Here is a 16,837-nt window from a genome sequence, read left to right on the forward strand (position 1 = left end):
TTCTCGAGGTCTGGCGGTCCTGGGCGTCCGTCCGGCGGCCTACGTGCTGCGGTAGGTCTTGATGATGTCTTTGATCTGCCTCCTGCAGATGGGGCAGCAGGCGTTGGACATCTTCTTGAGTTTGAGGCCGCAGGTGTAGCACAGACACATGTGTCCGCAGGCGTAGATGACGGTGTCCACGCTGTTCTCGTAGCAGATGGAGCACTCGTCGGGCCACGGCCCGCGGCCCGTCGGGAACGTCGGGGACTTGGGGAGGCTGACCGGTGAATTTGGGGACGTTCCTGTGGAGACATTGAAATGAAATGTTCTCATCTCAGCCACAAAAAAATAATCAAAATGAACGTTGTGCTCGTTGACGGCTGTTCAGAAACCAAGAAACTAAAATAAGTCACTTTGTTACGTAACTGGTGTGAGTTATGACGCTAAGATACAGAACTACAGTCATAAATCAGAGCTTTGCAGGAGGGATTAACATCTTCTAGTTAGCAGTTAGCTTGCCTCATTTTCTAGTTAGCAGTTAGCTAGCCTCATCTTTTAGTTAGCTAGCCTCTTCTTCTAGTTAGCTAGCCTCTTCTTCTTGTTAGCAGTTAGCTAGCCTCATCTTCTAGTTAGCTAGCCTCTTCTTCTTGTTAGCTAACCTCATCTTCTTGTTAGCAGTTAGCTAGCCTCATCTTCTAGTTAGCTAGCCTCTTCTTCTAGTTAGCTAGCCTCATCTTCTAGTTAGCAGTTAGCTAGGCTCCTAGCTTAATAAATTTACAGAATCAACAACTAAATGGAAACATGCATTTCTTCTTTGAGTGAGCTGCTGGCAGCAGCAGCGGTCAGCTGTCAGCATGTCAGCTGACCGCTGGCTGCCAGCCTCCACCAGGAGCAGGTGATGAAAACAACTCCACCGCATATCTTCAGCACACTTTTACTACATTTGAGATCCAGTAGCTCCTTCTATCCAACAAGTAACTAGCTCACAGGAAAACCACGTCCATCAGAGTGAATGAGCTGAAACTAACTGCCGACCGTGTGCGGATGATTAAAAACACACATGGCGTCCATCTCATTTACATAACAGCCTATGTGACCAAACACGTCCTGACACGCAGCTGCAGCGGCGGCCGCAGTGGGACCATGACGGCCGGCGATTGTTCCTATGTGCTGCAGGAGGACATCTGCTCACCGTCCCGTCATGGCCTCCACGCCGGCCCCCTGTGGGGAGACGGACGCTGAGCTTCTCCTCCTGCCCGGCTGCACCTACCTCCCAGTGAGCTGCAGTACGCGGCGGAGCACAGGCCTCCGTTCAGCACCGGGTCGGAGCTGCCGCTGCCCAGGGCGCTGGGCGTCTGCGGAGAGGAGGAGGGCGAGCTGGGGCCCGACGAGGCCCCCGGATCCCCGAGGTGAGTGGAACCTAGTGGAGAGGAAGGGAGGAGATGAGAGGTTTGAACTCAAACTACTTCAGACACCAGCAGGTCGTCTCAGAGACGTTACTGGTGACTGAACTAAGAGTCAGAATGTGATCTGAACGCAGGCTGATGACAAGGTGACAGGATGCAACTACAAGGAGCAGAGAAGGAAATGAGGTCTGAGCGCGCTGGAGGAGCAGGAAGCATCCATGAGAGCTCTCTAAGCAGGTTCATCATGACTTATAGAGTGTAGTATGAAGGGCATGGAGGCACGAGACATCACAGCTAAAAGGTCTTAATGGTTTTTCTTTTGTTTCTTATTTGGTCCACTAAAGAAATACATCCAATAAACCAGAAAACGATCCGCTTTAAAAACAGAGGACTGCTCACACATATTGCTCTATCAGTGTGCTCATATTCATCACTCCTTGTACTTTTACTAGTATTAGAGAGAGTTTAAAGCAGTCCATCCGTTCTGCGTTCTCCCTCCAGGCGGTCGGAGGAACAAATGTGAATTTAGAGAACAAGTTCAGACAACACATGTTGAAACGCTCGACAGACCGGTCGAGCTGTTCCAGGCTGCCAGATGACAGTCGACGCTCAAAGTCACAGACATGTGACCTTGAACCTTGAAGCGGCGCTCATCAATATCTCCATATGAGCAATGGATGAATCGACTGCGCGCAGAGTGAAAAGGGGTCAATCGCTCGCTCTCGTTTGGGTCGTGGACTCATTTCTGTCCGTCAGCTGGCGAGTGAAGAGAAGAGAGTTGGTTCAGCCGTCTCTCAGTTGTTGGGAGACAAACACAGATCTGGAGGTTGGAGGAAACGCTGGTCACAAACACATCTCCATTTAAATGCTAATGTGTCTCTTTGCTAACACATTAGCCTTAGCAGCTCGGTTCTGCTTTAATAACATCACATTAAAAAAAGGAATAAATGCAGCTTTAAACGCCCCATTTCGCCCAAATTGACAGCATCATCAGGGACTTGCATTCATCCAGATGCTGGAGTACGGCTGGAGGTTCCTGATGTCACTATACTTGGGTTCTGCTCGGTCATCTTAAATAACGTCCTGTACCATCACAGGTCGGCCAGCGACACCAAAATACCAAACAAATTAATATGCAAATGAGCTGCCAGAGCGAGCGTGTAATCGCCAACTAAGAACTCCCATCAAATGCTTTGCTGCGTCTCTGCGTAGCTGCAGATTACTTTAATTACCTTCCTGAAGCTCGCTGTCAGGAAATAGCAGCAACAACTGCATCAGAATCAGCTGCTCGGTCCTATTTCAGGAGCTGCGTTGTTTCAGGAAGCTTCACAGGGGGTCGTCTCCTCCTCCTGCAGCCGCCATCAACACTGACCGGCACCGCCATGACCGATGTCCCAGCAGCCCTCTGTGCTGCCGACTGCGCCCGCAGTCTGATCAATACAGCTGATAACAACTTTCCTAACGGGGCCAAACCATAAACGAGTGACCGGGCTTCAGACGGATCGAGGCATGAGCAGCTCGTAAAGAGAGGCGGTGTTTGTTGTCGCGTCTCCACCTCAGCAGCTGTGCGGCAAGTCTCACTGTGTTGGGTTTGCATACCGGGGGTTGCCCCGCTGCTCCCTCTCAGGGTGTGTGTGTGTGTGTGTGTGTGTGTGTGTGTGTGTGTGTGTGTGTGTGTGTGTGTGTGTGTGTGTGTGTGTGTGTGACGTGATGCAACGGGTCCTCTATGAATAGACACGAGACCAGAAGCAGCAGAGGAGACGTCAGGCTGCTTCAGACCTCTTTTCCCTGTTTGAGTCGTCGTAAGAACCCCAAATTAACTCCAATACTTGTGTTTATTGTGTGTATTTGTTCAGCAAAGTCTTAGTAAAAAAATGTATATCTGCAAAAAAATCACTTTTAAAAGATATTTTGATGGTAACTATGAACATCCAGCATGATATGAGCCAGATTCCCCAAAAAGCCTCCTGGAGCGTCAATAAGACCTTTATGGAAAGATTAGGACCTAAAGAATCAGAACCTGAACAACAATCACAATAAAACAAAGACTTGTCCTGTTAGGAAGGAGCTTCAGTCAAAAATGGAAAAATATTACGTATTTTATGCCAAAAGATTGTCTGAATGGGGCATGCTGGGACTTAAAATGGACGCGGGAGGATTTTCGCACGCGGTTTCCAAAAGGTTAAACACGTGGTTAACGCTGTGAAGGTTCACAGTTTGTGTGTTTGTACAAACGAGATGTCCTAACCAAACTAGTGAGAGAGGAGCAGTTCAGGGTGTTGCTCAGAGGCACTTCCACATGCACACTCTGGGGATGGAACCGGCGACCTCGTGGTTGTGGATGAGCACACATCACCGCTCGTAACTCTTCACACGGGACATGACCAGCGGCCTCCTGGGTGAAAGTCCTGTGTGTTTAAGCTCGACCCCGTCTCTCCCTCATCATTCTGACTTCCTCCAGTGCTGAATGTAGATATGGATCATAACGTGCTGCTCGTACTTCTTTATGATTTCAGTCTAATTTCAAACAGTAGTTGTGTTGCCGAGACACTGCAGGAGCACTGATCATTGGTAGGAAAACGCAAAAGAGCGCAGCAGGAGGATACGGTGAGTTGTCTCTGACATCATCAGTGACTCCAGCACACTGAGGCCTGCTGACGGAGATCTGAGCAGCGAGAGGAAGCTCGCACTGTGTCACTCCACGAGGTGCTGCTGCACTGCTCATGTTTCACCTTTCATGGGATCACTTGAGCCTGATCGCCCTGCAGCACGAGCGCTTCATCTTCCCTCCCTCTCTTTGTCCCTCTCTCTCTGTTAATCCCCTGGCAGCCGAGCCCCCCCCCCCCCCCCCCCCCCCCCCGGGCAGCTGAGGCGGCTCTGATCCATCAACCCGACCTGGTGAACAGCTGCCGGCCTGTCGCCACGTCTCTGCCGCTAACGACTTCAGCCGCGCGTCCATCTTTAGCATCTATGGGCGGTATGCAGAGCATGCGATGAGGGAGGCGGGCGGCCATGCAGCAGGATCGCAGCCCGCAGGCTCGTGCCAGCCACAGATTTGGGTCACTTGTTACAACCTACCGGGAGGGAAGGGGTTACATTTATAGACTCAACGCGCCCCAGAAAGAAGGAAAGGAGACGAGTGGAAGGACCTCGAGCAAGCGTTTGGATTGGGTGGCGCTCTGTTCTGAGGGACTCATGAGGCTCTTGCTGTGTGCATGTGTTCAGACGGATGAGCGGACAGCAGCTCTGAGAACAGCAGCTTAAGGTCACGGCTCACCCTGCTGCACAAAATGTTAATAGTCTCCTCGGTCTGCGGTGGGAGATATTATCTCCAGAGACAAAAGAGCTGTTTTGGAAGGGAGGACCCGGTCGTCCATCCCTGAGCTGTTAATCACTTTCATGGCTGCGGGGAGGAGGGTGTGTTTGCCTCCACGCTCACGAGCGAGCGCTTGTTTACATGGAGGAGTGCGTGCAGTTAGACGTCTCTGAACTTTAAAAGGACTCGCACCCCTCACTCCTCACTGGATCTCAGTGAATTCATCTTTTCTATGCGAGCAGCGATGCATGTGGACGCCGCCGTGAATATAAAGCGGCTCCTCCAGAGTGCGGCTGGTTGAAGTCACGTGACACTTGAGTCCAACAGGAGCTCTGTGACGTTGAACCCAGACGCTCCGACGCAGGACGAAGCAGGAGGAACACCTGCTGGAGGAATGAACTGAAGAGGCTTCAGCGTCTCAGAAGTAGGATTTATTGTCTGAATTCTCCAAGGAAGACGCCGTTGAACATCAGTCACAGATGAGGAGGCAAATACAGTTTTCACTGCTCGTAGAGGTAACAGTGAAAGGTCAGCTCCTTCAGTTTCTAGTCTTCATCTCCTCAGTGGCGTTTCATCCACATTGATGTGTTGGGGAGGAGACAGGAGAGAGGAGGAATGGGGGAGGGGAGAGGAGGGAGGAGGGAGGAGCAAGGAGGGAGGAGACAGGAGAGAGGAGACAGGAGAGAGGCGAGAGGAGAAAGGGGGGAGGGGAGAGGAGGGAGGAGCAAGGAGGGAAGAGCGAGGAGGGAGGAGCAAGGAGGGAGGAGACAGGAGAGAGGCGAGAGGAGAAAGGCGGGAGGGGAGAGGAGGGAAGAGCAAGGAGGGAGGAGAGAGGAGCGAAGAGGAAGGAGAGGCCTCTGCACGAGGATGTGGGTGGTGAGACGTTTCACTCGAGCGTGAGCGCGCTGACATTTTAATGGAGTCTGTAAAACGTGTGGTGGGTCACTGCGTCCTGCTTCCTGCTTCCACACCACGAGACTCCTTCAATGTCTCAGAGCGCAGCCGTCTGATGGCGTCTCTCTCTGGCCCGCCACACACTAACGCCACGCATTTAGAGAGCAGAGGGAATGGTGCGTGGCGTCAGTCAATGAGCTGCTGGAACTATGAGACGTGTCTGTTGCATGCAGAGCTCAGGAAACACAGACCTGCACCCGCATGTGAAAAGATGCATTTTAACACCTTTTGCATCCAGCTAAAGGTCAGCGTGACGCTCAGAGTGCTGCTGACAGTGTAGCACACAATGGATTGTGATCTTTGTTCTGCAAATGGCCTCTGAGACACAGTGACACACACACACACACACACATTTCATCACACTGAGACATGCACATCGAGCAGCATCGTTCAAAGACAAAGCAAGACTTTGCGTTGACCAGGATGAAGAGTGACTGCTAACAGACTGCTGCACTATTGATCTCATCAGCATCATCACTCTGTTCGAGCTCTCTCGGCTGACCCGAGCTCAGCTGATGCATCGGTTTGTTCCTGTGAGAAAGGTCCATCACTTCCCGCTTTGTTAGAAGTGAGAGGCTCTGTGACGACTGCCGCTCGCTGCCGTCCTGAAGGCAGACGCCACCGGGAGAGCCGAGCTGTAAAGGTACGGCTCTCGTTCAGCTGCACTGAAAGCCAAATTGCTCTGCAGTCGGTCGACATGACGCAACAGATCTGAGCTGCAGGAGCCAGATAAGAGATGCTTCCTAATTCAAAGCAGCTGGAAAGTAAAGATGATTCACTGCTCAGTGGGAACTCTCATATCCGCTCTGATGGTGATGGAGATGTGCCTCCGACCATTGTTCTGCGTTTCCTGTGTTGTTGTGCCGCCGAGGCGCTCTGGTTTAAGTGATGTATGTGTACAGAGGAACAGATGATGTCTCCGTGAGACAACACAAGCAGCTGATGATGAGGTTATAATGTAACTTCCCTCAACACTCATTCTTACTGACTCGAGCATGAACACATCTAAATGTTACTCAATGTGAGCAATATCCGTTAGCGCTGTTATTTAGCCAAGCAGGGCTGTACTGCCAACAGCTAACCGCTAACGTTAGCTAGCTCTCCATCTGCAGATTTCAACACAGATTTGTGGTTCACAGTGTTCACGTCTGTTCTTCTCGAGCCTCAAACGCCGTCACGGGCTCAGAGTCTTGGCACCGACGTGGTACCAAAGCGTTGGTTCTCGTGACCTTCCTCTTGACCTTCAAATCCTTTTGACAACAGAAAGGTCTGAGGACGTCTTCAGCGTCCGTCTCTCTCTGTCAAGCAGACACTTCCGTTGTTCCTCTCTCACCTTTTTTTAACCTGTGCTTTCCTTTTCCGCTGCTGTCACTGAGGAATCGCAGTATTTATAGCCGCCTCTTCCTCCGCAGACAAACACGCGAGACACCTCTGAAAGGCCGGTTTAGCTTTGTGCCTCCTCACAGCATCACAAAAGGCAGCCTGCACAGCCTCTCTGCATGTGTGCCGTGTTGCTGTCGGCCCTTTGCATCGCCGGGTGAGCACACACAACGATAGCTTGTCGTTCAAATGGTGCGGCAATTAGCATAAATAGGATTTTGCCGACTTTCTTTGGCAGATGTGGGAACAAATGTCACTCAGAATGTCAGTCGCAGCGTGTTGCAGCCCCCACGACACACACACACACACACACACACACACACACACACACACACACACACACGGTACACTTGGCACACCACTGACAGCAAAGTGCCCCCCCGCTGAGGCGTCTTGTCAGCCCCGCTGTGAGCAGGTCGAGCCGCCTCAGCTTCTGTTCACACTTCCTGTTTCCAGTCTCGCCGCGTCGTGACGGAGCGTCCGCTTCCCTCTCCGGTTGACGGTTGGAGGGGCTTCCTGTCTGTAAATGTCATGACCCCCTGGGCGTCCGTCATGACCCCCGCGGCTGTACTTTCCAAAACGGAGAGGCGCGGTTAGTTCGCCTCCATTGGCTTCCTGTCAGAGCGATCAACACTTAGCACCGATAGATTTTCAACCCCAGGAAGTAAATGAATTCAGCTCATAGCTCAGAGGTGTCAGCAGTCGCGTGTCCAGCCAAATGCAGATCGATATCCTGATCTGTAGCTTCCTGACCCGCGACACCTCGCTGGGCTAAAAGGATTGTTTTCCCCCCATAAATTACTCTTTCAAGTGGGATTATTCACAAGATGAAGCATGCGGTCGAATAACCAAAGAGCGCTCATTACTCCCTTTAAGACTCTCAGGAGGCCGATGCAACAAAAACCTTTCCATCCGGGATACTTTCCTTTGTCTTTTTTAGCTTTTAGCTTCGCAAATAAACCTGATGATGTCATCAGAGATGTGTCGGCTCGGAAACAAACAAATCACACAGAGTGAGGTCTGCTCTTTCAGGCTGATATCAATATTTGGGAGTTTAAAACAAACCAGTTGATAGTATTGAAAGAAATAAAAATACTCAGTTTAAACGTATATGATATTTATATTGCAGAGAGTTATAAAGTCTACCGGAGAGATGCTGTTGGTTGCTTTATGAGAAGTGTGGAACTCTTTTCAAACGACATTAAACAACAACAGTGATGTTATTAAATACACAACATCGTTGGTGAAAAAAAGACGTCACATAAATGTAGTTGTAACTTCCTCAAACGTTGTGGATCAATGCATATTTGTCATGTTCAGCGTGATGCCAAATGAGAACTCTCGACTTCAGCATCTTTTGACCGCCGCTGTCTCTCCTGCATGGTTTGAACGCGACATCGATCCAGCACTTTGTCATATTTTGGTCAAACTCTCTAGTGTCTAATGTGGCTTCATGTGGCGCTCACTTACCCAGAATCCTCAGCTGAGTCACGGCCCCGTGGAGGCCGAAGAACATCCAGAGCGGGCGGGAGTTGTCCACGCACACCTGCATGCCCACGTTGGTGCCGTTGTGGCTGAGGATGACCTCGCCCTCCTGGTTGACCAGGAAGCCCAGGATGTCGCTGCTCTGGAGCGGCGTCGGGACCCGACACACCGCCCAGAACTCCTTCCTGTCCACCAGCGCCTCCGGGTTGTAGGGCAGGTCGCTGGGGCGCAGCACCGCCGGGTCGCAGGACGTCACGCCGTAGGACAACGAGCCCGAGCGCGCCGGGCTGGACTTGGTGACCTTGATGAAGACGGTCTCGCCGGTGCGCAGCGGCCGGTTGGTGAAGACCAGCGTGCGCTCGTCCCGCGCGTGCTCGGACCGCGCCACCGTCTGCTCGTCCAGCGTCTTGATGTGGGCGCCGCGCAGCTGGTGGAAGTGGAGGTCGCTCTCCAGGGCGGACGGCAGCAGAGAGGACTGCTGGGAGTTCAGGGAGTTCTGGGGAATGGGGCAGGTGGAGGCCGAGGAGGCCGAGGCCAGCCGCAGGGCGTGGCGGTGGGAGTGGTTGTGGCCGTTGCTGCCGTCGTCCTGCTGCAGGTTGAGGTCGCACAGGCTGACGGACAGCCGGGAGTCGTCGGCTTCCCGCCGGAGCGAAGAGGAGCGCACCGTGGTGAAGGAGCGCGGGCGGAGGCAGTCGGGAGGAACAACCTCGCTGTCTGGAAAGAGACGGAGACGGAGACAGACTTTAATAACGGTCGCACTGTGTTTCACTCTGAGTTGCAATTTGCCTCCGACGCGACGCAGCGGCGTCTGCAGTCAGACGAATCCCTAAATTGCGAGCAAACAATTCTCAGAAGAGCTGAATCTGCAGCTCGTCTGACAACAAGATACCGGAGGAAGAAAAGAGCGAGTAATTTAACTGGAGCTGCACAGGTTGAACGTGACGGAGCTGTGATTCCTCAGTCTGTCCACAGGTAGAGACATTAACGTCGTCCTGAACCTGCACACACACAAGGAACTGCTGCGCGGCGGCAGCCAGCGAGCAGCAAATGACTTTACTGAAACTAAATGAAACAGATGCGTGGATGTGCGTGCGCATGTTTGTGTGCGTGTGTGTGTGTGTGTGCGTTTGTGTCGGTTGCATTCCTTGCAATCCATAGTACAGTATCACTCTGCAGCGAGCCATTAATGTCATCCAATATGTGTCTCTGATAGAAAGAGTGGTGCTACATGCACACACACACACACACACACACACACACACACACACACACACACACGCACACACACACACACACACACACACACGAGTCCACTGATGAGCGGCCCTCAGGTTGCACGCTACGCCTCGACACGCCGCTCAAAATAACACCTCTGAGTGTGTATGTGTGTGTGTGTGTGTGTGCGTGTGTGTGTGTGTGTGTGTGTGTGCGTGTGCGTGTGTGTCCCTCTGGGCCTGGTGTTAAATTAGCCCGCCGCCCTGACAGAGACCCCTCTTACTATGGGATTAGATTAGATTAGATTAACTTTATTAATCTTTAGTGAGGAAACTCATTTGTCCCCAAAATGCATCCAGACAAAAACAGACAAAGTGCACAACAGACAAGACTGACAGAGCGAAGGAACATGAGACGGAGAGAGGAGGAGACCACGACCTCTGAAGCACAGCCAGAAGAGACCTCCAGCAAGAGGTGGAGGAGAGACAGGAGACAGAAAGAGGTGGAGGAGAGACAGGAGACTGAAAGAGGTGGAGGAGAGACAGAAAGAGGTGGAGGAGAGACAGGAGACAAAGAGGTGGAGGAGAGACAGGAGACAAAGAGGTGGAGGAGAGACAGGAGACAGAAAGAGGTGGAGGAGAGACAGGAGACAAAGAGGTGGAGGAGAGACAGGAGACAAAGAGGTGGAGGAGAGAGAGGAGACAGAAAGAGGTGGAGGAGAGACAGGAGACAAAGAGGTGGAGGAGAGACAGGAGACAAAGAGGTGGAGGAGAGACAGGAGACAAAGAGGTGGAGGGAGACAGGAGACAAAGAGGTGGAGGGATGATGGAGGATGAACGACAGCAACCAGCTGCCTCCTGTGGAGAGATGGACGTCTGTGTCACTGACATGACTGTGACCAAACATCATGATTATGTTTTGCTTCTCAGGACTTTTACTTCCACGCTGAGCGACATTCCTGCGAATGTACAAATGACGTTTGGTAAAAACAAACGTCGACACTGCAACATTTATTTTTCTGCGGTATAAAAAAAACGCAGCAATATTCAGCCTCAATTATGTCGACTACATTTAAAGTTAAAAGTTCAACCCTGTGAACTTTGAGTCTGCCATGGACTCCACAGAGAGCAGCCGGACCAGAAGGCCCCACTGAGCCCATGAAGATCAGACTCCTCTTGCTTTGCCAGCAACCTGAAGATCAGTGTTTTAGTCTTCATGAAAACAAACGATTACAAAATACTGTACTTCTATGGATTAAAATAAATCTTGGCATTAGTAGTTTAATGATGTATCACAGTCGGCTCAGAGTTCAGTGTAAACAGATCATAATTCATCTTTAATGTAATGTTATGTTGCTGTGAAAACATCTCCTGTAAGTGGATTCATTCACGTTTCTCACCAACACTACATTTTACTAGATGACATGTGAACGCATCATGATGACATCGTACCTTTGACCAACACTCAGTGAGTCTCAGGTTGGCCTTTACCTCCGGAGAGCCCTTCACCTGGCCAGGGGGCGGGGCTTCTGGTGCCCTCGAGCCCAGAAGGAGGAGCCAACTGTAAATGTCGTGTTTACAAACCGTTACAGACAAATTGTTTTTTATCGGGCCTTTAACTTTGGCTAATGAGCTCAGAAAAGGTCCCATTGTTCATGTTAGCTTCCTGAGCATTTGGTTGAGATACATCCAGAATGAAAGCACCTTCAGACTGCATCACCTTTAGACTGCATCACCTTCAGACTGCATCACCTTTAGACTGCATCACCTTCAGACTGCATCACCTCCAGACTGTCTGCATCACCTTCAGACTGCATCACCTTCAGACTGCATCACCTTTAGACTGCATCACCTTTAGACTGCATCACCTTCAGACTGCATCACCTTTAGACTGCATCACCTTTAGACTGCATCACCTTCAGACTGTCTGCATCACCTTCAGACTGCATCACCTTTAGACTGCATCACCTTCAGACTGCATCACCTTTAGACTGCATCACCTTTAGACTGTCTGCATCACCTTTAGACTGCATCACCTTTAGACTGCATCACCTTTAGACTGCATCACCTTCAGACTGCATCACCTTTAGACTGCATCACCTTCAGACTGCATCACCTTCAGACTGCATCACCTTCAGACTGCATCACCTTCAGACTGTCTGCACACAGTTACAGGCCACCGACCACTAGCTTTACACTCCTCTGGTTTCCTCCCACAGCAGAAAGGGACACGAGCCGGAGGGAGATGTGACGGACATCATACCGGCTGAACCAGGAACAGTGTGGGCTCTGTTCCAGGAACTCTGAATCCACCATCCTGAGATGGAAACAAGCAGCTGATGTTGAATGAAGAGCCAGTTTGTTTCCTCAGAGTGAAGTTTGTGCACGTGGTGAAAGAAAAAACAGAAGCCATCATGAGGACGCTCCGATGCTACAACTCACTGTGGCTAGAGGACCTGATTTCGGCGGATGCTAGCAAAGCTAATGCTTATGCTAATGCTAGCTTTAATGCTAGGGTCTGGTGTCCCTTTATGAGGCTAACTCCTCCTTTTCCTGAGTACAAAGCCGTGGCAGAATAAATGAAATAAAATCACACGACAGCGTTCTGTTCATTTGGATTCTGGGTCACTTTTGGATTAATTACACATTTTGAAATCGGCCCTCGAGTCGCTCCAGACCCCCACGCGGTAACTGAAACACTGCTCTGGGTTAACCTGAGAATAGACGTCTCTTAACCAACAGAGACAGTGGCTGACATCAGGAATCACGCTGCGACGTGTTCGACTGAACCGGAGACGACAGCGACCCCCTCAGTGTTTCATCTCCTTCCAGCGGCGTAACGGATGATGAGTCCGTGTGCGGCGTGAAGCTAACACGGAAGCGCTGCTCCCTCAAAAGTCGTGTCAGCCGTGAACCGATGCTCTGTGGTTCACGCGTGATGGAGGCTGGCCCTGGAATCCTGCTAATTGGTTTTTCAGAAAGGCAATAAACGGAGAGGACGGCGCCTCTGGCTGCTAATCAACCATTAAACACCTCAGCGCTCAGGAGCGCGCAGCAGTTAGCTGTGAGGCTAACAGGTGACTAGACCAGCCAGCTGGGGTTTCAGATACTATTTCCTTTGCCATCAGTCCTCTGCTGGGAGATATCCAAGATGGCGAGCTGCGGGAACGAACACAGTGTGGCCGTCAAGTCGTCAGTGAACTGCTCAATCTGTCACTTCCTGGTTTTATGCCATTTCTTTAGACAGAGAGAGACCTGCAGGGAGGCCTGTGATGACGGAGAGAGAGCGCTCAGGCTCTCAGAGAGCAGCCGGCATGTTGACCGCTCAGCCGCACAACTGATTGGGATGCCGAGCCGCCGCCGGCCCGCTCGCCCACACTTATTGGGGGATTTGAATTCCAGGATCAAACAGAGCTGCATGCGTCGGGTCTCAGAGACGGATTCCTCTGCTGCCCATCGCTCCATCCTGAAATGCATCGCGGACCGGACAGACTTTGTTGCACGACCTCTGGGACATGCAGGAGGACCAGAGCTGCTGAGGGAGCGTGGCGGCAGATGGAGGGAGAACAGCGGTAAAGTCAGGAGGGGGAGGAGGCTGCAGTCGGTCGGATCCACTTCTCCGTGAGCATCACTCACACTTCAGTCCAGGGTTCCTTTCAAAAATATCTTTTTATCAGCCATTTCCAAAAAAAGCTTCTCTGAGGGTTCATGTTCCTTTTTTCTTATTCTTTTTTTTAACATCCTCTCCCTTTTCCTTTTTCCTTGCTCACTTTTCAAAGAGAAGTCATTTCAAAGCCTTATTGGCTTGTGTGCCGTGTTCTTCTTCTGCTCCTTTATTCATCAAAGGCCGAGGAGACGGAGGCCTGCATGTGTTGTTTGCCTCCAGGACAGAAAGATGAATGAAAGCACCGGAGAACATTTACCAATGCGTTTGAAAAAGCGTGTCCGCGCCTGTGTGAGCGCACGTGTGTGTGCATGTGTCCATGTGTGTGTGTGTGTGTGTGTGTGTGTGTGTGTGTGTGTGTGTGTGTGAGCTCACCAGCTGCTGCTCACTAACTGTGGTGCACCTGCGTTTTTAGCAGATACGATCCTTTTGTCTCATTGGTCCCTTTCAAATCCGGCACGCAGATGCTTCCTCTCATTGGCTGAGGCCAAGATTTTGCACTTCGAAAGCAGCGTTAAACATTCTGTGTGTGTGTGTGTGTGTGTGTGTGTGTGTGTGTGTCATGTAGGAGGACATTGTAATGGGGCCATGAAAGATGCAGCTGCTGACACTGTGAGGGGAGGGGGGGGGGGGGTCATCACCTGATTCTTCACTTTTGATTAAATTTCAAACCCAACGTGAGACCTGCTGGTTGGGCTGAACCATTCACTGGTTCGTGCAGGGGCGCGTGGGAGTTGTGGGTCGGCCCGTTTGGAACGCCTTCTGTTCTTCTTCCTCTCCCTGGATTGGTTTCGACTTGAATAATTAAACACCTGTTGGACTGAGTGCACGGACACAGGGCGCCCCGAGTGTCTTGGCCCTCGCTGCTCTCAATGGCCGACGTTGTAAATGTGTTTGATGAGGGAAAAGCCACAAAGCAGGAGAGCTAATGCTGCGCATGGGGAGCTGGATGGAGGCACCGGCTGGCTTAGTGGCTTTGCTAGCCTGAGCAGAAGGAACTCACAAAGGGGCTGAGCTGGTGTGCAGGGGGGGGGGGGGGGGATTTACTCCATCTCACAAACACAATCTATCTCACAGGGCTTATCTTTATCCATCGGCTCCGGAGGGCTTCATCCGATGTCGGCGAAGGTGGAGACAGAGAGAGGGAACCAGGAAGAGGGGATGAAAAGGAGGAGGTTTGCTGGAAGAGACGACAAGACGTGAGGACACGAGGTGCGAAGGGAACGGTTGGGATCAGCTGGACCGGCAGAGGCTGCAGACAGGAAGTCCAGAGAGACTTCAGCTATGAACAGAGTCAGAGAGTCAGACAGCTCGGCTCAGAGAGAGAGAGACATGAAAGAGAGAGAGCTGTGGTGGAGAAGAGAGATGGAGTCAGAGGGGTCTTTGTGCTAGATGTTTGGGATGTTCTTTATTCCCTGGCGCTGGTCCAATCCCTCGCCCTGATCGGGCTGGGCGGCTTTGAACCCGGGGCTTTTGGAAAGAGCAGCCGGCTCCCGGGGCGACACATGGCCGTCACAAAGAGCCGGGCAGCGAGCCCGGTAAGTCACAAAAGCCCCGTCCCTGAGGTCATCGGCAGAATCCAGCCCCCCCCCCCCCCCCCCTCCCCCTCCCCCTCTCTGCCAATCAGCATGCCAGGCCCTTAGCGTTAATAACCTCCATCATAAGGTTCTTAGATTTAAGCCCCACATGTTTTATTCCTGTGCTCAACCGCGTTGCTATCGTTCATATTTATAGAAAACTGGTTCGACTCCTGAAGCTGCACCGACGGTTCCGTTCACAATGGACCCAATAACATGTTTGAGAAGCAGACAATGAGGATTTATTGATTATATATTACTAATATTGAATGATTAATTTACCGTTTCAACCGATCAGGACGTCAGAGTTGCTTGGGAGTCGACCTGTGACGGTTCTTTGGCTCAGCTCGGGTTGAGTCCCGTACGATCACCGGCCGGCTCGGGGGTTCGAGCCCCATCAGGCTTCTTCTCCTTCATGTTGCTGTTTTCCCACAATCCCACACAAATATGTCAATAGACTAGCGTAGACTTCACTTATCAGGAAGTTCATTCTGATTGCAGAGTGCAGAGCAGAGTAATGTCACCGTCAGCGTTTACACTGGTTCCCCATAAGGAGGTGAGGGGGGGGGGGTTGATTAACATGAGTAACGTGTATTTGTGAATGATGCGTGTGATGGAGTCATGGAGGAACACTCATGCACCATGTGAGCGCTGTGGCCTCAGGCCGGGACGAGGAAACATGGAGGTGACCCATCGCTCCAGAGGAACACTTCTGGAGCTCAGGAAGGAAACACACAGACCTCCATGTGAACCTGACACACCTTCACCCCACTAAGAAGGGATCTGCTCAGGACTTCTGATTCCTCTTCTTCAGAGAGGAACTCAGCGACCTGGAGGTCCAGTTACTTTAACATCTATCTTACAAATCAAACAAATACAGTTTATTCTTCTTGGCCATTGCAGCTCTCTGACCAACAGGCGTCATAAATCATGAAGCAAACTGAAGCCAAGGAACACAACCTGGATGCATTGGCTTTGTTTGATGCCTCGAGGTCTTCGCAACAGTAAACTACATTTCCAGAAATGAGAGATTTACAGCATCTTCTCTGCTGTGTGTTGTTGTTGGGCCGTGTGAAGCATCAGGACTTGTACATAAGTGCAGCTATTAACTGGGAGGACGACTGCCAAGTCAAACAGTGCAAGTCAAGTGCGCGTAGTAATCAAATCATCATTTCACTGGAAAGTAATGGCTTTCTCCCAGAAGTACGAGGACCCTGCTCCGTGTCTCTGAGCTGCAGAACAACACGGTCCTGAAGGACTTCTGTCATCCCTCCTGGCTGAAGACTCCATGTTCCTGGAGGCACAGCGAGGGCCAACAGGAGAAGAAACCACACGTCTCTCAGAGGCTCTTTTCTTGACAGAAACAGTTCAACAGTGTTTGTTTCTCTGAACACTTTGCGACTCAAGATATGCAGAAAGCTTTTCATGGTGATGAGTCTCCGTGTGGCCAACCGGAGAGAGAAAACCGTTTGAAATGACGTGGGAAGGGAAAAGCAAAGCAGACCATGCCTCTGAAGGTTGAGCTGATGCACACACACACACACACACACACACACACACACACACACACACACACACACACACACACACACACACACACACACACACACACACACACACACACACACACACACACCTGTTCGGTCAACACACTCCCATGTCCCTGCACCAGGGCGCTGAGAGGCAGACCCACAACTGATAGACAGTCAGGTCATTGCATGTTGGTGCAGCGCCGCATTAAAAGACGTTTGCGGCTCTCGTTCAGCGGCTCAGGAAGCACATCGATGAAGATGCGTTCTGCGTCACGTGATGCTGCTCAGCCAATCCCATGTGTGTATCCCGATAAGCGTCATGGCGTGAGT

The 16,837-nt window shown here is 51.3% G+C and overlaps 1 protein-coding gene across 2 annotated transcripts in view; it reads right to left on the reverse strand.

The window, feature by feature from the left end:
* Positions 1–16,837, reverse strand: part of neurl1aa (neuralized E3 ubiquitin protein ligase 1Aa) — a 38,660-nt gene that overhangs the window by 1,137 nt on the left and 20,686 nt on the right. For both annotated transcript variants that reach the window (XM_068596439.1, XM_068596438.1), the window contains exons 4-6: positions 8,506–9,234; positions 1,250–1,399; positions 1–281 (exon numbers count right to left, since the gene is read on the reverse strand). The exon at positions 1–281 is cut by the window's left edge and continues 1,137 nt beyond it. In XM_068596439.1, coding sequence (XP_068452540.1) covers positions 40–281; positions 1,250–1,399; positions 8,506–9,234 — 1,121 coding nt within the window. In that variant the 3' untranslated portion in view covers positions 1–39. The remainder of the gene's footprint in view (positions 282–1,249; positions 1,400–8,505; positions 9,235–16,837) is intronic.

The sequence above is a fragment of the Clinocottus analis genome, unplaced genomic scaffold (genome assembly GCF_023055335.1).
Source record: "Clinocottus analis isolate CAN_PGR_092001 unplaced genomic scaffold, fCliAna1.0.p SCAF_37, whole genome shotgun sequence".
NCBI classification, from domain to species: domain Eukaryota; kingdom Metazoa; phylum Chordata; class Actinopteri; order Perciformes; family Cottidae; genus Clinocottus; species Clinocottus analis.